Source organism: Peromyscus maniculatus, chromosome 7 (assembly GCF_049852395.1).
Source record: "Peromyscus maniculatus bairdii isolate BWxNUB_F1_BW_parent chromosome 7, HU_Pman_BW_mat_3.1, whole genome shotgun sequence".
NCBI classification, from domain to species: Eukaryota; Metazoa; Chordata; class Mammalia; order Rodentia; family Cricetidae; genus Peromyscus; species Peromyscus maniculatus.
The window spans coordinates 75,050,735-75,077,349 of NC_134858.1; the positions used below are offsets into that span (position 1 = coordinate 75,050,735).

Here is a 26,615-nt window from a genome sequence, read left to right on the forward strand (position 1 = left end):
CAGAGGTTTGTACTTGCTTATCTGGTTTACCTGGGGTTACAGAAACACAGATTCTATCTGCCCTGCTGGAAGGAACAAAGCCTGACGCAAGGCCTTGTACTCCGTGAATACCTGGAGGGAAGAAGGGATGGTGCCAGAGGGCCTGTGAGAAAGCAGGGAAGGCCTATCCTCGCCCCACTCCTGAGCTGGGATGCCTCTGAAGCCAGCCAGGCACCAACATCCTGTCAGAGCTGATCTTATCCTCAGGAGCACAGAGCTACAGGTTAAAACCATCTTGGGCTGACCCTGACCCATTGACATTCCCAATGATCTGGCACTGAGCCACAGTTCCCAAATGTATTCTCTTGGCTATCAAGCCAACCTCAGGGAGTACCACCACCTCTGGCTTGCTTGAGCTAATTTACTAAAGACACAAAAAGCCTTAGCCAAATTCCCCAGTTCCTTGCAGCTTTAAAAGCTGAGAAAAGACAAACAGCTGACAGATAAGAAGCATTCGGTATTCAAAATGACTGTGTGGGCTGGGGAGAGATGCGCAGGCGCACATGTGTGTGGAGGTATACGTGTTAACCAGGGGGAGAAAAAAATCTCCTGATCTTTCTTCCTTAATTGACTCTGGGAATCAGCATCTGACCACAGAAAGATACTCATTTGGAAAAGCTTTGCCTGATTATCAAATCCTTGACCATAATAATTAAGCCTAGATTTGTGGTTCCACTAACTCACTAAGCGGCTCCTGAAGCATGTGTGCAACTATGGCACTGCTCTCCCAAAGCTCTTCCTGGGGTATCAACTTGTGAATCAGCTTCTGAGGAAATCAGAACACAAAAGGACCACACAACGTCCACACCCTCCACCGTTCATAGAAGAGAACTGAGCAATGACAAGGACCTCGAGTCGTCCCCTGACCAGCGCGGCTTTTCCTCCATCATCATGGACCCATACACACAGCAGGCACTGCTGACAGCCAAGCTTCTTGGTATAACCTTCGGTCTCTCTTCTACAGGTATAACCGAAACCCACTGTGTATGTGAGAGACAGAGAGACGCAGACACAGAGACGGGAGTGACCGAGATCAGAGGACAACCTCCAAGTGTCAGCCCTTGCCTGCAGTCCTGTTTGAAACAAGGTCTTGCTATTTCCTACTGCTGTGTGAGCCAGGCTAGCTGGCCAGCGAGCGTCCCGAGATTCCCCTGCTCCCACCTCCCGTCTCCTGACAGGGGTTCACTAGGATTAGAGCTGTGCATGCCACCACTGTCAGGCTTGGGTGCTGAGTACTTTCCTTTACCCACCCAGCTAGCTCTCCACTCCACGAGTCCCATCTTCAACTTCACTCACTCCCCCAAAACTTCCTCGAGAACATCTTCCAAGCATGTGGTTGACGTCTTGCTTCCACAAGCAGCAGAAGCAAACAAGAGGGGCGGCGGGGGTGGCGGGTGTCTTCCACCATCTGCTTTGAAGGAAAAAGGGATGTTCCCAGTCAAGAGCAGCATCAGTGGATTCCACAGTCCACAGAGGAGAAAGAAGGCGACCCAGAAAAAGGCTTCTCCCGACCTCTGTCCCGGAGGATCAGGAGCAGTGGGGGGGGTAGCAGCACAGATCAGTCACTGACGTGGAGGCTCACAGTCATCAAACGGTGCGTGCCGTGCATTAGTGACTCAGGGCAGCAGCTAGCCAGTATGCAGCACAGGTACAAGTTGCAAAAGGGGCAGGAGAAAGCAGCTGACAAGAATGTTGCCAAACGTCCCCTGCAAGTCCAGGGAGACCGCTCTGGAGACACCACTCTTTACAGCTGTGTCTGAGATCACTCTGATGAAGTATTGAGAAAGGATTCAAAGACGACGGGAACAATGAAGGTCTTTGGGCTTCTAATACTAACCAATCAACATCGATAAGGCTAACACTGCACTGTCTTTTCCTGTCTGCCAGCCGCTGTTCTCCATATTGTAGAGGTGTTAACACAGTTCATCTTCCCACAGCTTTATGGGGTGGTGACTATCAGTCCTTTCTTTCCAACCATGATCAAGCTGAAGCCCAGGTTCAGCACAGATAAAGTTGTTTATGTGAAGTTTCACAACTTCAACAATCTCAGAAGTGCCATGCATACTTTCAAGTCAGAAATTCAGGGCTACACAGAGACCACAGTGGAAGGGAGAGCCGGGCGGGCTGACTCATACAGTCATCACACCAAGTGGATACTCCAGCTTTGTGCTGCCAGACAACCTCCATACTGCTGTCACCTCGCTCTGGGAACAGAACTGTGTCAACTCAGACTATCTTTTCTCCTAACACAGTATTGTGTCACCTTGCAAAAGTCAGCTATCTGTCCCCTGAGCTCAGATGCTGAGAAAGCCAGAGCCATGAACTCTTCTGAAGTCACACAGCAATACTTGGTCTCCACCACCATGGGACTAAGTACAGACTTCTGGCTCCTTAAAGACAAGCATTACATGCTAGTCTCCCACAGATCTGACCAACCTGACCAGAGCCTACCCAAGGGCTCTTCTGGAAGAAAAAGACTCTCGAGCTGGGAGAGAAACTGCAAGTACACACTGTTTCATCCAGTAATTATTCCTTAAATAATTCATTTTAAAGACATATTTGCCCAAGCATACAATATCATCTATACCAGCACATTTAAACCAGCATGGTTCATCACTGAAAAGAATGAGAAACAATTTAAATACCTAACAGTAGGAGAACAGTTTTTTAAGATGATGATGTAAAGTTCAACTGAAAGCTACATCGACGTTAACCTATAATACATACTGACATGGAAGATGCCCAAGATACAGTGTGAAAGCAGAAAAGGGCCCAGTGAAGCCAGTCATGGAGGAGGAGTCCTTTCTGTTTAAATGATAATACACGGACACGTAGGAAGAGAAAAAAAAAATCTGTGATTTTCTTTCTTCTTCCTCTTTTTCTTTTTGGTGTTGTTGTTTTTTAATACACTGCCTTTCTGTGTAACACAGGCTAGGCTTAAACTCCCAAGCCTCCTAGCCCAGCCTCCCCGGTACTGGCCTTATAGGCATACTGCTGTGACAAGGCAAGAATACCTTGTTTTAAGAGTGGACGTTTGGTGCCGGGCGGTGGTGGCGGCGCACGCCTTTAATCCCAGCACTCGGGAGGCAGAGTCAGGCGGATCTCTGTGAGTTCGAGGCCAGCCTGGACTACCAAGTGAGCTCCAGGAAAGGCGCAAAGCCACGCAGAGAAACCCTGTCTTGAAAAACCAAAAAAAAAAAAAAAAAAAAAAAGAGTGGACGTTTGGGGCTAGAGAGGTGGCTCAGTGGTTAAAAACACTTGCTGCTCTTCCAGGAGACCTGGGTTTAATTTCCAGCACCCAAATGTTGGTTCACGACCATGGTACAGATATCCACAAAAGCAGAACACCCATACAAGAAAGGGGAGGGTTTTCACCATAAGGAAGTGATGAAGAAGTGAGTCAACAGGTGTGCTGACGAGTCCGTATTCATCATTCTACGATGTAAGCATGCACTGCAATACCACCCTGTGCTCCAAAACTTAGCTGTCATTATTCATTCTCTAAAAGTATTTTTAAAGAAAAATAAAACAGCTAATGGGTGATACGAGAGACATGGGTTTCTTCTTCTTTTTTTTTAAGTTATTTCAAGCATCTAACACACACCAATCTTATCAGAAAAGCAAAACAAGTTGACAGCACAGCCTACGCTCAGCCATAGTAACAGCTTGGAGACAGAGGTGTGCAGCCAGCATTTTCGAATCAAGCCAAACAGCCTGAACTCACGTCACATCCTGATGGTCTGGAAACCACATCTGGCCCTCACAACTGCCCATCTAAGCGGGAGCCCTTACCCTCCACCCCAAGTTTAAGTTAATTATGTTTTCCAAAGAAGCGGGTGTGAACTGTGGCAAAAAAGGGCCGCAGGAGTCCCATCTAGCCAAACCATCAAAAAATCATCTAGATTACTCCATAATTAGGTATAAAACCTCCTCTCAGCCAAATGAGGCAAACCCATTCCTTGAGGTTCCTACAAACAAAAATACATCCACCCCACCCCCAAATGTGTCGAATCTCTAGTGTCTAGAAATTTTACCTTCATAACTAAGCTCTTAAACAATGATCGGGGCAAACTTCCTTCAAGGACACCAGGGTATTTTAAACTACACACACACACACACACACACACACACACACACACACACACACACACACACCATTAGATCTTCTAAAATGGCACATGCAACAGTAAATTACCAGGCCTGTCCACTAAATTACACCTAAGAGAGAGTTAATGGACATCCAGAAGATCCTTCTGTGCACTTACCAAGGCCTGACCCATGATTTCATCACCCTTCTTCATGCAGCTCTTGAGGCAGAAGACAAGCATACTTCTTCTAGCCCTGCACTTGGAATGGGGCCTACAACTGTCAAACTTGCCCTTGACCTCCATGAACACAATGAGAAAGTCGACTGCAGCCCTCCTCAGCTGCCCATCACCACACTGCAGCCCTCCTCAGCTGCCCATCATCACACACTGCAGCCCTCCTCAGCTGCCCATCATCACACACTGCAGCCCTCCTCAGCTGCCCATCATCACACACTGCAGCCCTCCTCAGCTGCCCATTTTCACACACTGCAGCCCTCCTCAGCTGCCCATCATCACACACTGCAGCCCTCCTCACCTGCCCGTCATCACACTGCAGCCCTCCTCAGCTGCACATCATCACACTGCAGCCCTCCTCAGCTGCCCATCATCACACACTGCAGCCCTCCTCAGCTGCACATCACCACACACTGCAGCCCTCCTCAGCTGCACATCACCACACACTGCAGCCCTCCTCAGCTGCACATCACCAGACACTGCAGCCCTCCTCAGCTCACACTGCAGCCCTCCTCAACTCACACTGCAGCCCTCCTCAGCTGCCCATCATCACACACTGCAGCCCTCCTCAGCTGCACATCACCACACTGCAGCCCTCCTCAGCTGCCCATTTCACACACTGCAGCCCTCCTCACCTGCCCATCATCACACACTGCAGCCCTCCTCAGCTGCCCATCATCACACACTGCAGCCCTCCTCAGCTGCCCATCATCATCACACTGCAGACCTCCTCAGCTGCCCATCATCTCACACTGAAGCCCTCCTCAGCTGTCCATCATCATACTGCAGACCTCCTCAGCTGTCCATCATCATACTGCAGACCTCCTCAGCTGCCCATCATCACACTGCAGACTTCCTCAGCTGCCCATCACCACACACTGCAGCCCTCCTCAGCTGCCCATCATCACACACTGCAGCCCTCCTCAGCTGCCCATCATCACACACTGCAGCCCTCCTCAGCTCACACTGCAGCCCTCCTCAGCTGCCCATCATCACACACTGCAGCCCTCCTCAGCTCACACTGCAGCCCTCCTCAGCTGCCCATCAATCGCACACTGCAGCCCTCCTCAGCTGCCCATCATCATCACACTGCAGACCTCCTCAGCTGCCCATCATCACACACTGCAGCCCTCCTCAGCTGTCCATCATCACACTGCAGCCCTCCTCAGCTGTCCATCATCACACTGCAGCCCTCCTCAGCTGCCCATCATCACACTGCAGCCCTCCCTTCTAGTGACTGTCACCACTGGTACTGCTGACATTCTATAAAGTCAGCAGTGTCTTAAGCCCTGAATTTCAAGTCTATTAAAAGTCCATGACATATACAGATATACTCACATCTATACATATATAGATGTACTCATGTTTCTCAGAAAAATAGAGCCCACAGAGTTACCATGGGCACAATGGGTACACTTTTATAAACATGATGGCCACATTTACCTGAAAATAGAAAAAGATACACAAATTCTCCCTACCCATGGCACATCTGGCTGGCCATTTTCCTCCCAAGGAAAAGCCTAAATACAGAACTCACAATGTTTCAGTTGAAAGCAGGCACCCTACATTCAATGAAAATATATCAATGAAAGAAAGCCAAACCCCAAGTGGGTCAGTGCTGTGGGATTGTCTTTCTGTATGCTGTGAATATGTGTTGCTCTGTCTGGTTGATAAATAAAGCTGCATTGGCCTATGGCAAGGCAGCTTAGAGGCAGGCAGGAAACACAAGCAGATAGAAAGAGAGAAGAAAAGGAAGAGATCAAAGCCAGCCGCCCAAGGAGCAACATGTAATGGGACGCAGGTAAAGCCATGGAACATGTGGTGATAATATAGATTAATAGTTATGGCTTAATTTAAGATATAAGAGCTAGCTAGCAAGAGGTCTGCCATAGACCATACAGTTTGTAAATAATATAAGCTTCTGTGTGTTTACTTGGGTCTGAGCAGCTGCAGGACCGGGCAGGACACAGGAAAACTTCCAAATACAGGTCAGCATGACACAAGGTGATACAGTAATCTACGAACTCCCACAGGAGTGAAAATCACAGAGCCGTGTCCCTATTCTTCCTACAAGTACACCATCATTCCTCCGGCTACACCACGTAAGGGCTCCCGACCCATCCCAATACGATCCTCGCTATCCCCAGAAATCACCTTCCTAAGACAAAAACTCAGCTACACAGTACCTAAGATGCCCACCATCAACCTCCTCTGCCGGCAGGGCGGAGTTCAATGCCACTGTAGTGCGGCTCCTGGCCTCCACCACTCAGGGGACCCCCCTCAATCTCCACACCTGGAACAACACACAAGGCACTTCTTCCCTCCTCTTTGCCGCTTCTGAATCACCTCCTCTAAAACCTCTCTCGTTTCCCCCAAAGTATGGAACTCCTCAAAGCGCTGGCAGCCTCTTATAGCGGCTTCTAAACGTGCCCACTGCCAGCCTCTCCCCCACCAGGTAGGTCACAGGTGGGGGAGGGGGTGGGGGGGAGGGTCCACATGTTCCCATTTTCTTAAGTCTTTTTCTACTTTTGAAAACCTGAAATTATAATGGCTATAATGGCTGTCATATGGCCTAAGAAAAATGGTTTGTGTGAAGAAGCGACTACGAAGTAAGGGGTGGCTATAATCATTCTGTCACGGATACTGTGTAACCTGGGGGAGTGACAACTTCTCACCTCTAAGTGTAGGGAATGAGGGAGTCTATGGGGAAGGTGTGAACGGACAGAGAAAACAATCAGGAAGCAATTAAGTGCTCAACTGTTCAGTAACAACAGGATGTCTGAGAAATGAACTGTTTCCCCAACTTGATAAGTGTGTGGATCAGTAGGGAAAATACTTCTTTCCATCCTCTTTGCTGTAAACACTCACGTTCTTAAATGTATAACTGGTCTTTCATTGGATAATTGAGTTACTTTTATTATACACCCATCTAAGTATACAGGTGTGTCAGCCCTATGCCTTAGCTCTTCTTACATAACTATAAAGTAGAGCAATTCCAAAAACCCAATAAAGACAAGAGAGGAGACCTCAACAGTAACTTGATATCACAGAGCAATTACATAACTTTGTAGATGATACCCAGTTGCTCACAACGTAGTAAATAATATTAGCCAGGTACAGGTGGGTTTTAATTCTGAATAACTACACCACAGAGGCGGGTACCCTTCCTGCTCTGCATTTCTCTGATGAAGTACAGCAGACTCTCATCACCTGACTCTCACACAGCCATGTCTACTCTTTCCCCATTAGCCAATAAAAGGAGTGCTCAGAAGGCTAGGCAATAATTACTCACTTATAAAGCCATCAAAACATCACAGGATATGTGATTTTTTAATAGCTGAAAATAATATCAAAACTTTAATTTGGGTTTAACAAAAGGGGGGGTGGGATTCTTTAAACTTGGGTTAAGAAACGCTGTAATAATAAGTTCCTGCCACAGTATTCAGAAAGATCTTGCATTTCCACTGATCTCAATCCTCAGACTTGGGCTATAAAGTAAGCAGTGTTCTAACACATGCAGAATTAAGGCTGGAGAACAGCATCCAAGACAGAGAATTATGTCTTGAACTATCTAAAATCCCGACATGTGGGCCCCACTGTCCCTTCATGACAAGACCCAGAGAGCCTTGGTAAAAGATAACCAAAAAGCAATATGAACCCAGGTGAAACCAAGGAGGTGGGTACGAGAAACTGAGAGGAAAGATGACATTTTAAGAAAAAAACAACAGACCGTGGTGACAAGATGGGGGGGGGGGGATCTATAAAAGTTAAATGCATGGACCTTGGGAACAGGAAAAATGGCTGCCCCATCCCTGAGAAATGGAACTGCAAGGAGAAAAACCACTTCCAAAGAGAAGATTCAACTGAAACATGGCTAGCTTGTTCTAAACAGGGATGACAGCCCCTTGCGGAAGGTGCTGAAATTGAACTCATAGTCATGGCAAATGTTCACAATGTATAAGAATTATTTCAAAGATGGTCAGAGATGGTGCAGAAGAAATGGAGGACAAAACCTTCCAAGGAAAGACAAGTAATTTTGAAAGGGGCTGACTAGTTTCAACAGGCCACAGGAAAGGGAATTATAATGGCCAAGGTAAGGCAGCCTTCTGATGTCAACACACAAGGAGTCATTAATGCAACAGCACTTGAGGGACCACAATGTACCACACTGTGGCCTAGGTTCACATGGACACCCCTGCCCTTACATAGTGATTTCATCCGGTAGACATACAAGGAACACGTAAGCATAAAATGGTTTGAACTTAGGTCACGGTAAGTGCTCTGGAACTAGAAAACAAATAAGTTAGGGTATGAGAAAGAACGATGAGTGCTGGAAACACTTTCATTGGGCCATCAACAAAAGAATAGTGAAAGGCAAAGAGGAGACAACAGAAAATTCTAGAAGAGTAACTGTTTATCGAGCAAGACCTCCTGGGCACAAGGGTAAGGGTCTCTGCTTACAGGAGAGAACAAAAGCACGCAGGCACTTCGAGGAGGCGAAAGTGAGCCTGTCTTAGGACAGACACCAAAAGAATCTAGGTGCAGGGACAGGTGGAGGAGGAAGCAGCAGACAGACGGAATGACGGCCACCCAAGCAGAGCCAAGCTCAAGATGAGGGCCCTGACCCTCCGCCTGCACTGCTGAGAAGCCACCACAGAGCCGAACCGCTTCTGAGGTCGATTAGGTAAGTGACCAACATGTCTGTGGCTGGTGAGCAGGCTGATGAAGTGAGGTACGCGTCCCACCCCACAGTCACAACATCGGTATTTAAGTCATCAGCCTCCCCACAGGGCTGTGATCAGCTCGTAAGAATCATAGCTTCTTTAATCTCTAGATTCCTAGTAACTAGTAAGTAATGGTACTTCAATAAATGTTTAACAAGGCCAAGTTTAAATCACATGACTCAAAGGGGAGGGACCGAATAGCTCAAGGTTTGATGGATGTGAGAAACAGGAGAGGCCAGGCTCCTCCTCCATGTTCAGCGTGACTGCAGTGGTCTGACACTTCAGTAAATGGGGGAGGCCAGAGACCGCATCTCCTAAGGTGCAGGGCCCTGGGAAAAAAATCACTGCAATTCCCCGACTCAATTTGTAAATGAAAATGCTGGAGCAAATGAGAGGCTGCCAGCCTTTCAGTGGAGCGTAGGTGTCTATCATTATCCCAAAGCCTGTTGCCCAGGTAGAGGGCGCAGGCCTCCCTTTTGGCTGTGCTCCCAAATTGTAGGCCATAAAACATGCGGCTGGTATGGCCACCACACTAAGGACCTTTGAAGCTTTCCATCTAGAGTAGTAACACAGTGGTGAGGAGACAGGAGTTGGAGTTTGGGGCCAGGGGGGACAGAAAGCAATAGTAATGAGCTATGCAGATCTCAAACATGAACAATGGCCAGCCCAAGGAAAAGCTGAATGAAACCAACAGGCTCTCAAGATGGTCGTTCCTGTCTGGCATGTACAAACCCAATGGTCAGGGTGAAACATGACAGAGAGAAATCCATTTTACAGGACCTCAACTTAAGGCTGTGAGAGCAATACTTGTCAATAAACAAGGCCATCCTTTGGTTTTGAAATGTTTATTTACTGTATTTACAGAATGCCATCAGACTGCATTCTGAGCTTCTGAGTTGTCGTTGACCATCTATAGAAATACACGTCCAAAACTCTCAATCTCCTATGCCAAGCAAAATTCTCCAGCATTACAGGAAATCTCACAAACTGCAGAAGGGAATGAAAAGCCAAACCCAAGAAAGCTTCCCATGCCACAATAAAACACAAATAAATACTACAGAAAGCACTGCAAAGTTTATAGTCAAGAGCTTTTTACTAAGTCTTTTAATAACTGCATCTCAAATCCCTTGAAAAGCATTAAGTAACATTTGCTACGTTTCAAAAATTAAACAACTTAAAGCAGTGAGCTTACTATTTAAGTAAAACATAGCGAAGCTAAAAAACCAGACCGTGTGTTTGAAAATGCCTGCAAAATAATACATGCCTGAGGGAACTGGATGGTTTTCCTACTGAATTAAATTAGGGGAGGGGGGGTGCTCTGATCCTAGTGAGGGGTAATCTTCGTGATTACACAGAGGCGGCCATGGGAACCAAGGAAAGTTAATTCAAGAGGAACATCACTTGAGATGGTGAGAAAAACTCTTGTCAGCGCTGAAGATCGTTATCTGTCCGTGTTCCAACAAACTGAAACATCTGACCAGAGCGTCTTTGAAAATGACAGGGCATGAGAGCGTTACCAAAGGACAAACAAGGTATTTGCATTCCAAGGCTCCGGCCTTTAGGCTCTCTCCCCGCCCCCCAGCAGTCTTCCATTTCCTGAACCCTTGGATTGCCACAGGCTTACTGCCTACATACACCTGGGTCTGCGAAGCCTTCCCCTTTAACAGTTAAAACTCAAGTCCTGAGGCAAATTCAAGGGTTAAAAGTTCAGCGTCTACCCCTGCCCCGACCCTCCTAAAAGCACAATCAGCATCTGTCACTGGACAAGTTCGGCCCGGCAGATGATTAATTTTCGTAAACAACTCTGAATAGGTACGGCATCCGTGAGAGATAGGACAGACCCCAGCGAGCTCTGCGGTGGCTCAGGGGGAGGCAGCGGCAAGGCTGACTCGCAGCGGGGGCCACTGCAGACATTGATGGCAGTTCCAACCACGCAACAGGTCCACGCACGCAGTGGCCCAGCGGCGGGCACCTGGGCACCAGCACCAGCTCTCCTCCAGCCCAGCACCCCAATGCCGCCATGGGGCCACTGGAGCCGACAAAGCGCCATCTCTCCAGGGCACAGCCCACAAAGATAAGGCCAGGAGCACATTCCTTACAGATGCCAAGATACAGAGGCTTACTTGCACGCTGCCAGGTCCCAATGTCCTCTGGGACCTGCTTTTAGCCCAAAGAGAGGCGCTCTGGGCCACCGGCCCGGGAACTGGCGGCCAGCCGATCGGCCCTGGGGCGTATGGTCGCCCCCAGCTTGGAACAGTGTGAGCTACCTGGCTTCTCAGCTACCCCGCGTTAGCTCCCAGACGTGGATCCGAGCTACTTTAATGGACCAGAACCTTTCTCCACTCGCCAAGTAACTACTTGTTAAATACCAAGTCTTTCGGTATACACGAAAAAAGAACTTTTATTGGAGGATGGGGCTGGGGAAGCAAGGAGGGAACTGGGGCGGCTGAGTGCAGTGGTGGTTCCCCCGCTGGCCACGGTCAGCCGAAGCGAAGCCGTCGGCGGTGGCGGTGGAGCGCGCGGACCGGGCCGCCGCGCCAGGTGAGGCAGGCACTCACCTCGGGGAGCTCCCGGAGCTGGTTGGCGTCCAGCAGCAGCTCCTCCAGGCTGCGGGCATAGCGGTAAATCTCCTCGGGGACGTAGACCAGCGAGCAGTGGCGCTTGTCGATGGCCTCCACATGACGGTTGCACCGCCACAGGGGAATGCAGTGGAACATCGCCGCCCCCGCCGCCGCCGCCGCCGCCGCCGCCGGAGCCGTGTCCCGAGCCGCGGAGCCCGGGGCTCGGAGCCCGCTCCGCCCGGCCGCCCCGCTGCTCCCCACCCGTGGCCCGCTCTGTGCTCGTTGCTGGCCCCAGGCTCGCGCGCGCCTCGCAAGGGCTCCACGGTCCCGAACGCCCGGAGGAAGAAGCCACGAGAACCCTCGCCCGCGTCCCGCGCCTTCGCCACGGCCGTGAGCGTCCCCTCCCACCTCCCCCACCGCCGCGCTCCGCTTCCTACTCGCGGCTGCCGCGCACCGGGCATGCGCACACGGCCGCACGCGGAGGGCGTGTCCCGGCCGGGGATGCTCCGCTCCGGGTTTTCCTGGAGACTCCGCTCTCCCGGGAGGGTCGGGGAATCGGGGTGCCTGCGGCCCCCTCCTCGCGGGGATTTGCCTCCCCGCTTGGGACTCTGGAGGGAGCCGCGCTCCAAAAAGGACCTGAGGAGGGCAGGGACCGAAGGCCAGAGGGAGCCGAACAACTTCCGAGTTTTAGTTTTACTCACCGTGCCTCTCCTTCTCGCTCCCCTTCCCCAAAACAACTTTCTCTTCCGGGGTCAGGAAGTACCGCCCCGCCGCTTACCTTGAGCCCGGGGTAGCGCTGGAGCCGATTCTGGCTTTCCGACCCCCGGTCCCACTTGTGCCCTGCGTCTGCTCACGCTCTCTATGTCCTGAGAGCATCTTCAGTAAGTAGGGTTTATCTGAGATGTAAGCGTCACCCCTTTCCTGGTGCCACCGAAAGCATAGGTGTCAGAGTCTTCAAAATCTTCTAAAAGATGCTCCGGGAAGAAAGGAGATGGCAAAGGAGCACTTCTGGGCCAGTTCTACCTCGGCCAAGTGTGCCTTGGGGCCTAACCTGGGCTGACGAAGTACAGAAGGGACTGGTCCAGGGGGTCAGGTGAGCCTCCTGCACCTGGCTCTTGTATTTCTTCCAGGACAGCACCCTGCTCCATACAAAGGGGAGATCGCAACCCAAGTAATAGCTTTGAGGGGTGAGGAGCACGACTCTTTCTTTGCCCCTGACACGTTTCCATTACCATAGCCAGACACTTGAACCATCCGTCCCTTTTCTCCTGTTGTTCACCAGTCAGGATCTCAGAATAACCAAAGACACTCCTCGTTGATCCGGTAACAATGGACTGTTTAAAGAGTCTCCTCTGACTCCCCCAACCAGCAGCAGCGGAAGCCCTGCGCTCCCGCAGCTCAAACCCGGGGAAGACTGAAAATTGAGCATGCTTAGTGACCAAGGCAAAGTTGGCTCTGAACCCTTTTTAACGGTCTCTTCAGTACTTCTAATTGTACAGGGCACTTTGCCCAAGTGGAGACGGGAAGGGACGCGAAGCCATCGCATCTCTATCAGGCGGGCCTCTAAATTGAAGAGGGGAGAAATTCCGCTTTTATGTCTACCTCAGGATTACCACCTAGGCCTGCTAGTTACAGCCAGTGCCTACCTAATTGCGGCCGCTCTGCGCTTCTGCTGACTTGATTCCTGCATTCTTGAGGAGGACTTTGAGCCTCCCCTCCTCCTTCATTCTTGCATTCCAGAAGCATGTATAAAGCCCGTTTTCTGCCACCTCCCTTGGAAAAATTTGGTTTCTGATTGAGACATCCAAAAAAATACCTCCTTAACTTGGCGGGCCTTCCAACTGCTTTTTTTAAAAAATTATAGAAAGCTGACCTACTCAGCTTAATGTTGATTTTTCAGAGATATTCACACTAGATTATTTATGATAAATGTATTTTTAAAGTATGGCTGGTCTTTTAAGAATTCCAACCTGAATAAGCGTTCTTATGTGTCTCTGTGTTGTGATCACGTATCGTATCGTCGTATTTCCAAAGACATTGTGGCCTCTTGAACAGCGGATACTCTCACCAGCTTGGCAGGTCTTGAAAACTACCGCGGTCCACATGACTTAACTGCCAGGTTTGTGTTCAGTTAACTCTGAGTTCAAATTAGTTTTCCATTGCTGTTACAAACACCATGACAAAAAGTAACTTAGGGAGGAAACGATTTGTTTGGCTTACATTTCCGGATCACAGTCCATCTTTGAGGTCAGTGATAGCAGGAACCCAGGCAGGACAGGAACCTGGAGATAGGAACGGAAGCAAAGGCCCTGGAGAAATGCTGCCTACTGGCCTATTCAGCTTCCTTTTTTATACAACCCCGGACCACCTGTGTAGGGACGGTACCAACCACGGTGGGTCCTCCCGCATTAGTCTTTAATCACGAAAATGCCTTACAGTTAGCTAACCAGCACAAGGAGACGAGGGTTTATTTAGCTTGCATGTCGGGATCACGATCCATCATTGGAGTAAGGGAGAGCAGGACCTGAACCAAAGGAGAAATAATGCTTATCAGCTTTGTTTCAGGGGCTTAGTAACCATGCTTTCTTTTATAACTTGGAACTACCTCTCCACTGTGGATGTATAATTCAGGATAGTTTACTGCGTAACAACAGATAATAAGTGTGCACATTATTAACCAGACACATGCTAGATGCTAGAACTGCAACAAAGAACAAGACAGCCCTTAGCACCAAGAGAATGAAAATGGCTGGATTAATGGCTTGTTATTTTAATTCCTAACTTTTTTGTAGAATGGTATGGTCATTACGTTTTTAAACTACAAATCCAAGGTGGCAGCTGGTAAGATGGAGATGACTGGGAATTCAGAAATTCAGACATGTAAATTTTAAATTTACATGGGAATGAGATACTACCATCTAGCCATTGGAGTTAAAAAAATAAATAACGCTGATAATCCTATGTTATTGAAGATACAGAGTAATAGGAAGTCAGGCATTGCTGACAAGAAGGAAAATAGTGAAACCACTATGCAAAATAATTCGAAGTTTCTCTTATGTCTGCCCTAATGATGCAGCCATTCCACTCCATGGTATATACACACAAAAAAGGTGGTATAAGCTGTTTGTCATTACCAATGGCAGTTTTGCTACTGTTAGTCAAAACATTGAAACAACTAAATATTAATCAAAAGATTTAAAGGTAGCCTGTAGAAATGATAGACTAGAACTCAATGCTAAGAGGAAATAAACTACAAAAACATGTTTACAAATAAATGTATCTCAAAAAAATATGTCCACAAAAGAACCCACATACAAGCCGAGCGCACACCTTTAATCCTAGCACTTGGGAGCCAGAGGCAGGCAGATATCTGTGAGTTCAAGGCCAGCCTGGTCCACAAGTACAAAGAGAGTTCCAAGACGGCTAGGGCTTCTCCGCAGAAAAACCCTGTCTCAAAAAAACAAAAACAAAACAAACAGAAAAGGCCATAAACAACAAAGTACATATGATACTATATAACATATATAAGATGTAACATATGTAAAATTCTAAACAATGAAAACTGATATAAAATGATACAGTCTAAATCAGTGGCTGCATGCAGCCTGTTTGTATGGAAATGGAAGAAGGGTATAAATGGCAAATGACTTGATAGATTTGGGGAAGTGATGGAACTATTTATTTCAGTGGTAGTTACATACATGTGTGCATTTGTTAAACTCGTAAAACAATCTACTTAAAATAGTGACATTTAACTATACCAAATTTACATGTGAGTGTGTTTAATTTTTTTTTAATAAGAGACTGGCAAGATGGCTCAGTGGGTACAAGCAACTTACACATACACAAGCTTGAAGACCTGAATTTGGCTTCCTGGCACATATATAAAAGCCAAGCATGGCTGCATGAGCCTCTAACCACCCAGCTATCAAAAAAAACAAAAAACAAAAAACCCAGCAAGCTCCAGGTTCAGTAACAGATCCTGTCTCAAGATGGTAAAGAAGAACAAGAGAACAGGACAGCTGATACCCTCTCCTAGCCTCCTCACACAGGAATGCCAGGACACACACACACACACACACACACACACACACACACACACACACACACACAATATAGGTAAATGAATCCTACAGACAGTTGTAAATTAAAACCAAGGCTAGGAATCACATCCCGGTAAGTGGCTACCAATTATCTGCCATATGTCGTGCACTGGGTTACTTTTCTGGGAAACAAAGGGAGTGGCAGAGCTTGGAGTCTTCCTGGGGGAAAGTCGTTGTCAAGGGAATGATATCAAGATATAAACTATAATGGGATAAAGGGTCTTTTTTCTAATCTAGAAAATTTATCAAGAGCCTGAGCTTTTCATCTTGTAAAGGAATACAGGAGTGACCCACTGACAGATATCAATGAGCTAATCAAATCATATGCAAAGCTGGGCACTGAAAAACCAACTCAATTTGTATAAAAACCCCAGGGTAGTTTTAATAAATGAAACTCTCAGACTTTAATCTTGCTTCCCAGATTTAAATTTAAGAGTATTTTTTGTAGAGATGTTTAGAATACAAGACAAGGATACATTCAAACCATTCAGAAACCTGAGAACCTATAGAATTCCATAAACAATTAATTTAGAATTCAACAATCCTTATAATCAGAAGCAAGGCCACTACCTTGTCTCTAATTTCGAATTAGTGCTCCTCCTCCTTTGGCTTTTATAGAAATTACATGTGTGTACATGTATGAATGTGCTCATGCACACACACACTTGAGCTTGACAGTTTAGGTTTACCTGTTGAGGCATCACCCTGGTACCTTCCCTTGCTTTTCCCTTAAAGCATGTATCACATGTCCACTCACGATAGTCCTGAAATGGTTGGGTTTATCTCTAGTGTTTTAGTTTTTGTTTATTGTTGACGCTATCTGACCCTTGTTCTTCCCTTGTAGAACAGTTTCCTCTGGGTGGAAACGTTCCTTCAAGTGGACAAGGAAGTTGTAAACAAACATGACATGTCTGGGAAGAGAAAACTCAGAACATTCTTGTAGCCCTCTAAACAGATGTATAGATGCAGCAGACCACTGCTGGGAGGGAGACCTGCCAGCCAGACTGCCCAGAGAGCTTTCTGAGAACTTTCGATTTGCTTGCGAGATGTACAGAGCTCCAGGGCTACGGCTTTCATGAGCTATCACGAGTACTGGGGTGGGCTTTTGGAGGAAGCAGCTGCTTATAAGTCATCCCTGCTCCTAGAAGTAACCTCCCACCCATACTCCTGTTAGTAACCCCAGTAAAAAAAACTCACTGAATCGCCAAGTTGGACTTTGGTACTATGGTTACTTTGATTTGCTCTGGGTTCGCTTTCTGGGGTGAATAGACCTGGTTGTTGTGTCTCCCCGGCATACTCTCTTTGCCCGCTATCTTTTGATTATATTTTCAAATTCTGTTTTGTGACATCTACTAGTGATAGTGGTTGCTCTAGTGAACAGAGTATACATCGTTACATTTCCACTCAGGCTGAACAATATCAGCAGAAATTGTTGGTCCCTTTTAAAGGGGTGCCTCTTGTAAGGAGAAGCAAATGGCTTGAAAATGACGCCCCCTGCACACTCAGAAAGCAAGCCATGCCTTTCACTGAGGGGAAGAAAGATCCCAGATGGCACCCCCGTTGTTGGGGCTCCTCGGGTTGTGTACAGCTTTGATCGCTTCTCCAGTATACGGTTGGTCAGCCACAAAAACATGTCTGAAAACTGAAAAAAAAAATCATGGAACTTTTTGCCTCTTATCCAGATTAGTGTATGAAGCTGTGCATGGGATTGCTACCTGTTTTTATTCCGCTCCCAAATGGAAACAAACTGGTTTTTGTTTGGTTTGGTTTGGTTGTTTTTTGTTGTTGTTGTTGTTGTTGTTGTTGTTTTTGTTGTTGTTGTTGTTGTTTTTTTTTTTTTTGGTTTTTTTGAGACAGGGTTTCTCTGTGTAGTTTTTGGTGCCTGTCCTGAATCTTACTCTGTAGACCAGGCTGGCCTCGAACTCACAGAGATCTGCCTGGCTCTGCCTCCCAAATACTGGGATTAAAGGTGTGCACCACTACCACCAGCCAAACTACCGTTTTAAAAAAAAAAAAAAAAGTGTTCTGGGGTACTGAATTTTTAAGATGCATATTTTGTTAAGAATTCTGTAAATGAGGTCTGGTTACTCATCTCTATATATGTAAACTATTGTTTATTAGCTTTTTCTAAATGAACATTTTCAGCATTTCTAATTCAGCTGCAGAGTCCTGTGAGAGCTAAGAGCAGAGAAAAATGCTTACTAACCTAATCTCTGCTAATCTCTGAAAGTGGGAGACATGTGACTCGAACATACTTGAAGGCAGCAGGCCTGGATACAGTCAACTCCTGATGAGCATCTGATCCCTTAGGATGATAGCTGACGAGATGTCAGTTTGCAGCGATCGGACGCTAGCCTGGCCAGGGAGGACCTGAATGAATCCTACAGAGCACCTCTGGAGACTGAGAACTTACATGTTAGGAGGAAAAAGCAGTGACCATGAGGCCCAGGCTGTAGCCTAATGCCAAGAACCTTTGGGTTCTCTTGAGGTGGAGAGTCTTTGTTTAGACATCTATGGAATAACGAATTTAACTCCAGTTCACTTTGGTCCTTCAAGCCTGAAGACATGAACTCAATCTTCACAAACCACATAGTAGAAGGAAAGGAGTGACTCCTACGAGTTGCCCTCTGACCCGAACATGTATAGTGTGGCATGAACACACACACACACACACACACACACACACACACACACACACACACACACACACATATATACACATTTTTTAAATAAATAAATTTAAGTAAATTAACAAATACAATCAATTCTAGAGGCTATATATATATTTTATATATTGTTATATAAAAAGCACACCTATATGAGTAACAGTTGTTACTTTATTTTAGCTTTTAAGTTTTTTAGGTAGCATACAAAGCAGTGGATTTCACTGTGACATTTCATTTTCCTGCATATATGTCATTATACTTCATTTCTATTTTTATCATCATTGCCCTCTCCTGCCCTTCTTCTTCCCTTATTGGTCCCCTTCTTCCCCCCAATAGCCCCACCTTCTACTTTCATATCATATTTATCCCATCACCTTTTTTATTCCTATTTAGGGAATCTGTATATTGATAATAATTTGTATATTGATAATTTGTATATTGATACAAACATAAAACAATGCTTGTTTGTTGTACATATATTTATACTCCTATGTAGCTAGAGTTTTCCTGCCTTGCCCACAGTCAGGACAAATCTGTCACCCACCAGTCCCACAGCTGCTCAGACCCAACCAAGTAAACACAGAGACTTGTATTGCTTACACACTGTATGGCCGTGGCAGGCTTCTTGCTAACTGTTCTTATAGCTTAAATTAACCCATTTCCATGACTCTATACCTTGCCACGTGGCTTGTGGCTTACTGACATCTTCACATGCTGCTTGTCATGGCAGCAGCTGGCAGTGACTCCCTCTGCCTTCCTCTTCTCTCAACTCTCCTGTTAGTCCCGCCTATACTTCCTGCCTGGCCACTGGCCAATCAGTGTTTTATTTATTGACCAATCAGAGCAATTTAACATACAGACCATCCCACAGCACTCCTATCTGAAATATCTTCTATATTGATACAAGTGTAAAATTATATTTGTCATACTATATGTTTGTTCTACCTCTGTTTAAGACATTTTGTGTATGGTCACAATTTTGAGGTCATTGTCCTTTTACTGTACATTTCTTTATTAGCTGTTAATCCTTGTTTTTGTGAAGCCTTAGTCTTTAGGTTATTTAGGTAGATAAGACTTACAGATTTATAGTCACCTATGCTTGTCATTTCTATAGTTATGTTAGTTAGGTTCTCCAGATTTACAGATACATAAGTCAGATGGATAGATAATCTTCAACACTTCATAGACCAGAGAATATGACATTTATTTTTTTTTAATTTATTTATTATATACACAGTGTTCTGTTTGCATGTGTCCCTGCAGGCCAGAAGAGGGCGCAAGATCTCATTACAGATGGTCGTAAGCCACCATGTGGGTGCTGGGAATTGAACTCAGGACCTCTGGAAGAACAGCCAGTGCTCTTAACCTCTGAGCCATCTCTCCAGCCCGAATATGGCATTTAAATAACTTAGAATTCTGTTGACATGAGACATGATTGCTCCTGGCAGCACTGATCTGATCTCGAGTGAACATTGGGCTTCTAAGACATTTTTGTTTGGAAGTTTGTCTTCTTCTTGGCACAAAATGGCCTGCTGGGCAAATAACTGCTCTCACCTGGACTATTGACAGTATGCATGCTGTCCTTTCTGGACAAGCAGGACACAAGGAAAAGCAACTGCTGAACTCTGCCAAGACAGGGTAAGATGGCCTTTCAAAATTCCTGCTTCTAAAAATGGTCTGTCAGATATTCTAGGCCTGTACCCAAATTGGATGCCCCAATGGTGCTGAGAAACTTTAGGTGACTGTCCAGTCTGCTAGCTGTTTATGTCTATTCTCAAAAGATTTTCAAAAATTGCTTGCATGCATTTCCCACTTCTCAGGTATTATTATATTCTCTCTCAGGTCTTTGATGGGGTTGAAGACTAACAGTTACAGTTACAATCTTCTCATATCTTAGCTAGAACATATTAAGTACTAGATTCAGATTCTTCAGGATAGGACAGCTTTTGGAATAATCTCTGTAACATACCATTTACCATAACATGCCATTTACCTATGTTCTGGACATCTCTGGATTTTAGTACACATCTCTTGTTTGATGTTGTTCTTGTTGGTTGTAGTTCCATTTCGCTTAGGTCATTCCCCTTTATTTGTCCTAGACAATACCTAACAATCATTCCTATTGTATATAATTTTGTGTTAGGTTAGAACTTTCTTATTTAGACAAAAGGGGGAGATGTAGTGGGTAGCTGTTCTAGCTATGACCTTGAAGCACCACCCCTAGTGAGGTAGCAGGTAACTGTTACACCTACCTATGACCTTGAAGTACATGCCCCTGGGGCATGGATGCTCCAGACTCTTAAGACCTGGGATGCACGTGTGGAGTCCTCTCTTCACTCCCTTGTGGTTTTGGATGCTGGGACAGACCAGGATGATCTCAGGCAGAAGAATAGCATGGGACCATGCCTCACCTTTCCAGGATTATGCGATGAATTCCTCTCTTCTGTCTTGTGATTGTTTTTTCCCAAATAAATTCCTTTGCCCTTAAAGCAGACTCTGTGGATTTCTCTCATTAGATGACAACCATTTGGACTCACCTTGAATCACTGCTTATGAACATCAAAATCACAATCTGCATTCCACTCCCTTTTTAGTAAGACCCCCACAGGTAGGTGACAGAGTACTCACTCTATCCTAATCCTCAGAATGTACAAACCTTCTGACACACTGCCCTGATCTTTAGCAGCTCTATTATGTGTCTCTTTGAGGGCAGCTGTATGTTGTCTGCATACTGGTTCTTCTCACAGATGTGTATCCTTTCTGCTCATAATTTGGGTTTGTTGTCATTTTGACAATGCATTCTGCTGTCTTGGTTTCAATACAGAGAGAAATCAAGCCACCGGTCCCAGATCAGAAATTCACTCTCCCCAGAAGGACTTTCCTTGGCAGCAGAACTTCCCTGTCTGGTTTGCCCTCTACGTCTGAAAGCCAAAATGAATGCTTTGATGGCCATTGACTCTTCCTAACTGAGGTCACTCCCTTTGGTAAAACATGACAGCTGGCCAGGCACTTCTGTGGAGATCAGGTGGTGACGTTCTGTTTCATAATACTTTGCTGCTGTGGGATGGTCTGTATGTCAAATGCTCTGATTGGTCAATAAATAAAACACTGATTGGCCAGTGGCCAGGCAGGAAGTATAGGCGGGACTAACAGAGAGGAGAAAGGAGGGAACAGGAAGACAGAGGGAGTCACTGCCAGCCGCTGCCATGACAAGCAGCATGTGAAGACGCTGGTAAGCCACGAGCCACATGGCAAGGTCTGAGCGGCTGTGGGACTGGAGGGTGATAGAGATTTGTCCTGACTGTGGGCCAGGCAGGAAAACTCTAGCTACACTTTGCTCTGTTTTATACCTCACAGTTGGAACTTTTGTTGCAGCTGGCACAAGTAAGGATGCCAAAGAGGGATTCTGTACTCACCTGTATCACACATCATCAGAGCCATTGTGAAAGCCCCCGTGTTTATGGCCTCTTCTTCATGGCAGGCCTGAGAGCCTGCTTTGGGTCCCTTCATAGGTGGTGTAGAGAAGGCTGCTAGGCTATTGGGGGAGCTACATGGCAGGAGGTTTTCCTCCTAAACCCGTGCACTGGCCAATGGCGGACAGAAAAGCGGCAGTGCAGTGCAAACAGAAACCCAACAGCTTGACAGCGAGCCCAGGTATTCTCCCTCCAAACTGTCTTGCAGAGGCCTCCCTTCAATCTCATTTATCTGCTTGGCAGCCACTCCGACTAGGCTGAGATGAAATCGAAAAGCAGAGGGTTTTGTTTGTTTGTTTTTGTTTTTTTTGAGACAGGAATTCTGCATAGCCCTGACTGTCCTGGAACTTGTTCTGTAGACAAGGCTGGCCTCAAACTCAGAGATCTACCTTGCTTCTGCCTCCAGAGTGCTGAGATTAAAGGCCAGCACCATCACCATTCAACTTCAAAGCAGTTTAAATTTGCATTTCTTTCCCTTGATGGCTAAGGTATTGAGGACTTTTCTCAAATATTTACTGGCCATTTGTATTTCATTCTTGATAACTGTCACTTATATTTATTAGCCCATAAATTGGATTGTTTATTGGAGTAGGCAACCCTTGGAGTTCTTTATAATATCAATGCCTTATTAGAGGTGTAATTAGCAGAGATTTTCTCCTGTCCTGTAGGCTGTCACTTCACTCTACTGGTGATTTCTTTTGTTGTGCACAAGCATTTTAGTTTCATGAAATGAAACTAAATTCTCATGATAATTGCTTGTATTTCTTTTTTATTTGTTTGTTTGTTTTTTCGAGACAGGGTTTCTGTGTGTAGTTTTGGAGCCTGTCCTGGATCTCCCTCTGTAGACCAGGCTGGCCTCGAATTCACAGAGATCCACCTGGCTCTGCCTCCCTAGTGCTGGGATGAAAGGTGTGCGCCACCACCACCCGGCTAATTACCTGTATTTCTGACATTATTTTCAAAATCCATTCTTATGTCTGACTGTTGAAATATTTTCCTCTGTCAGTTACAGAGATTCTGGTTTTAAGTTCTTTGATCAAGTTTGAACTGATTTTTGGGAAGAGGGAGACACATGGATCTAGCTTCATTCTTCTATATGTGAACATCTAATTTTCCCAGCACCACTTGTTGAAAAGGCTAACCTTGACCCAAAACATGAGTGAGAGTTTCACCAACAAGTAGGGGCCTGTAGTGGCTTCAGTTTGTTCTGGGCCCTCTGTTCTACTCCATTGGTCTGATTGTGTGTTTTTGTGCCAGTGCTGGAAAGTTAATGCTGTTAAGGTCTATAGTATAATTTGACAGCAGGTATTTTCAGAAGCATTGCTATTTCTGCTAAAGATTTACACTGGCTACTTGCAATGTTTTGTGTCTCCATATGAATTTTCTGATTGTTTTGTTACTTCTATAAAGAACATCACTGGATTTTTAATGATGATTGCATTGAATTAGTAAATAGCTTTCAGTAATGTAAACCATTTGGGGATATTAATTCTGCTGGTTCACGTACATGGAAAGTCTTTCCATCCTCGAGCTTCTTCAGTTTTCATCACAGAGGTCTTGCATTTCTGTAAAGTGTATTCATAGTTAATTTTTTCAAGCTTTTGTGAATAGGATTTTTTTTCATGATTTCTTACTCAACAGTTTTGTCACAGTATATAGAAAAGGTATTGGGTTTTATAATTTTTTTTTTTTCGGATGATGCTTTGCTGAAGTGCAGGGCAGTCTTCAGGGTCTTTTAAATAGAGGCTCATGCTGTCTGCAAACATCTTTTGTCATCTTCCTTTCTCATCTGTATCCACCTAACTTCTTTCCCTTGTCCTATAGCTCTAGCTAAGACTGTAAGCACTTCAAGTAGAGAGATTGTGTATCTTGTTGCATTCCTGATTTTAGAATTCAGTTTTCTCTCATTTCCCATGATGATGGCTATTGGTTTGTCATAAATAGGTTTTATTATATTGAGGTAAATTACCTCTGTGCTATTTTTCCCTGGGCTTTTATTATGAAAGGGTGTTGAAGTTTGTCATATTTTTTTTGCATCTTTTGGGGTGATCGTGTCCTTCAGTGTATTCATAAGCCATGTTACATTTATTAATTTGTGTACAACTTTCTTTGCATTCCCAATGGAAACAAACTCAGTCATGAAGTAGAATCATTTCAATGTTTTCTTGGATTTAGTTTTGCAATATTTTATAGAGAATAATTGTTTTGTGTGCTCATCATGGTGTTGTGCGGCACTGTTCATGGAGAGGCATGAGGAAACATCTACACACCCCAGACAGGGAACTGACAACAGGCCAAAATATGGATACCACCAAAGTCCGACTTGGTGAACCAGTGAGTTTTATTGGAAGTTTTACAGAAGAACTGGCTCACAGACAGCTGCATCGCCAAAGCCCTCCTCAGCGTGGGTGACATCTCACCAAAGCTGGGAACCTGGAGCCCTCAAGCAGGTTGGAGGGAGTCTTCTCCCAGCTCAGTCAATCTGGGCCTCTTGCAGGCAGCTCAACTGTTCATTCCTCCCCATCAGTAAGACAGTGCCCAGTTCAGTGGTGCATCCCTGCTTATCATCAATGAGACATGAGACAGTGCCCAGTTCAACGGTGCATTCCTCCCCTTAGTGAGACAGTGCCCAGTTCAACGGTGCATTCCTCCCCTTAGTGAGACAGTGCCCAGTTCAGCCTTGCATTTCTCAACCCATTTTGTCTTTGTTCACCCAGGCAACAACGCAGTGGAGATGTTACCACTGCCCCCACAGAGGAACTCAGCTTCAGATTTCCATACATCACTTCTATACCTATCTCCACAGCCTGTGCTATGTTGTGGACTATTATTTGAAGATGTGTTGCATTTGTTTATGCTGTGGAACATTTGCTTTCATGATGCAAAGATGTGTTCCATTCTTTTATGCTGCATTTGTTTAACTCAGTGAAGCTGTGTTACTTTGTCTGTCTAAAATACCTGATTGGTCTAATAAAAAGCTGAACTGCCAATAGCAAGGCAGGAGAAAGGATAAGCATGGCTGGCAGGCAGAGAGAATAAATAGGAGAAATCTGGGAAAAGGATCAAGAAATAAGAAAAGGAAGAGAAGAGGACTCCAGGGGCCAGCCACCCAGCAACACAGGCAGACACAGATTAAGATATACAGAAATAGGATCAGGCCCTCTGAATAGGTGAGACAGTCGATTGGCTTGATCTGTTTGGGAGGCATCTAGGCAGTGGTACCAGGTCCTGGGCTCGTTGCATGAGTTAGCTGTTTGAAACCTGGGACTTATGTAGGGACGCTTGGCTCAATCTGGGAGGAGGGGACTGGACCTGCCTGGACTGAGTCTATCAGGTCGATCCCAGTCCTCGGGGAAGACCTTGATCTGGAGGCGGTGGGAATGGGGGATGGGCTGGGGGGAAGGGGAGGGGGGCAGGAAGGGAGAGAACAAGGGAATCTGTGGCTATTATGTAGAACTGAATAGTATTGTAAAATAAATAAAAAAAATTAAAAAATTAAAAAAAAAAAAGATATACAGAAATAGAGAAAGGTAAAAGCCCAGATGCAAAAGAGAGACAGATAATTTAAGTTAAGAAAAGCTGTCTAGAAACAAGCCAAGCTAAGGTCAGACATTTATTTAAAAAAATAAGCCTCCATGTGTGATTTATTTGGGAGCTGGATGGCAGTCCCCCAAAAGAGTAAGAGAAAGAAAAAACAAACAACTACAGTGCTGTCTTGATGTCTCCTGGTCCATGGCTCAGGCAGACCCCAGGCTTGACTCTACAGCCCTGTTCAGTCCCTGTCCATCTTGTCTCCAGAGCCCAGCCAATCCCTATCCATCTTGTCTCCAGAGCCCAGCCAATCCCTGTCAGGCTTGTCTCCAGAGCCCAACCAATCCCTGTCCAGCTTGTCTCCAGAGTCCAGCCAATCCCTGTCCAGCTTGTCTCCACAGTCCAGCCAATCCCTGTCCAGGTTGCTGCTGCACTGCTGTGGTGCCAGTGTGTGGGAGGGGAGAACCCCCTCTGCCAGCCACTGAAAACCAGATCCCAGCACAGGCGGTGTGGCACCCGGACACCAGTCAGCTGCCACTCCTGATGTTTCTTAGTAAAGGTCTCACCTCACTTGATTTCTTTCCTCTTCTGCATTTTTCTCTCATGAACTTAGTCTATTGTTTTCTAAGCTTATTCTTTCCTTTTACTCAATGGCACAAAGCTGTCTTTTAAGTTGCCATCTTACCTGGAAGAATTAACTGATCCTTTTTTTTTTTTTTTTTTTTTTTGGTTTTTCGAGACAGGGTTTCTCTGTGTAGCTTTGCGCCTTTCCTGGATCTCACTCTGTAGACCAGGCTGGCCTCGAACTCACAAAGATCCGCCTGCCTCTGCCTCCCGAGTGCTGGGATTAAAGGCGTGGGCCACCACCGCCTAGCGTAAGTAACTGACTGATCTTTACCATTTTCTTTCCAAAAAGTACAAGAGGGCAAATCTTTTTAGAGAGCATCAGTTTGCTGTAGCTAACCTAATAAACAAATACACTTCTTAAAAATTAATTCTAGAGCCGGGCGGTGGTGGCGCATGCCTTTAATCCCAGCACTCGGGAGGCTGAGGCGGGCGGATCTTTGTGAGTTCGAGGCCAGCCTGGTCTACAGAGCGAGATCCAGGAAAGGCGCAAAGCTACACAGAGAAACCCTGTCTCGAAAAACAAAACAAAACAAAACAAAACAACAAAACAAAAAATTAATTCTATAAGA

The 26,615-nt window shown here is 45.9% G+C and overlaps 2 protein-coding genes and 2 long non-coding RNA genes across 4 annotated transcripts in view; 3 read left to right on the forward strand and 1 right to left on the reverse strand.

Moving 5' to 3' along the window:
• Positions 1 to 11,802, reverse strand: part of Lrrc1 (leucine rich repeat containing 1) — a 121,209-nt gene extending 109,407 nt beyond the window's left edge. Inside the window, exon 1 of the mRNA XM_006973721.4 lies at positions 11,644 to 11,802. Within this exon, the coding sequence (XP_006973783.1) occupies positions 11,644 to 11,802 (159 nt within the window). The remainder of the gene's footprint in view (positions 1 to 11,643) is intronic.
• On the forward strand, positions 8,542 to 10,151 carry LOC143274287 (uncharacterized). The gene is made up of 2 exons (XR_013052827.1): positions 8,542 to 9,045; positions 9,950 to 10,151. It is a non-coding gene; the product is annotated as an uncharacterized LOC143274287 (long non-coding RNA).
• On the forward strand, positions 11,764 to 17,539 carry LOC143274286 (uncharacterized). Its single transcript, XM_076576707.1, has 2 exons — positions 11,764 to 13,765; positions 16,594 to 17,539. The coding sequence occupies exon 1, from the start codon at positions 11,764 to 11,766 to the stop codon at positions 12,427 to 12,429; it is 666 nt and encodes a 221-aa protein (XP_076432822.1). The 3' UTR covers positions 12,430 to 13,765; positions 16,594 to 17,539.
• Positions 17,540 to 17,581: 42 nt separating this feature from the next.
• LOC143274288 (uncharacterized) lies at positions 17,582 to 25,150 on the forward strand. The gene is made up of 3 exons (XR_013052828.1): positions 17,582 to 20,053; positions 20,932 to 21,023; positions 21,240 to 25,150. It is a non-coding gene; the product is annotated as an uncharacterized LOC143274288 (long non-coding RNA).
• Positions 25,151 to 26,615: the final 1,465 nt, after the last annotated feature.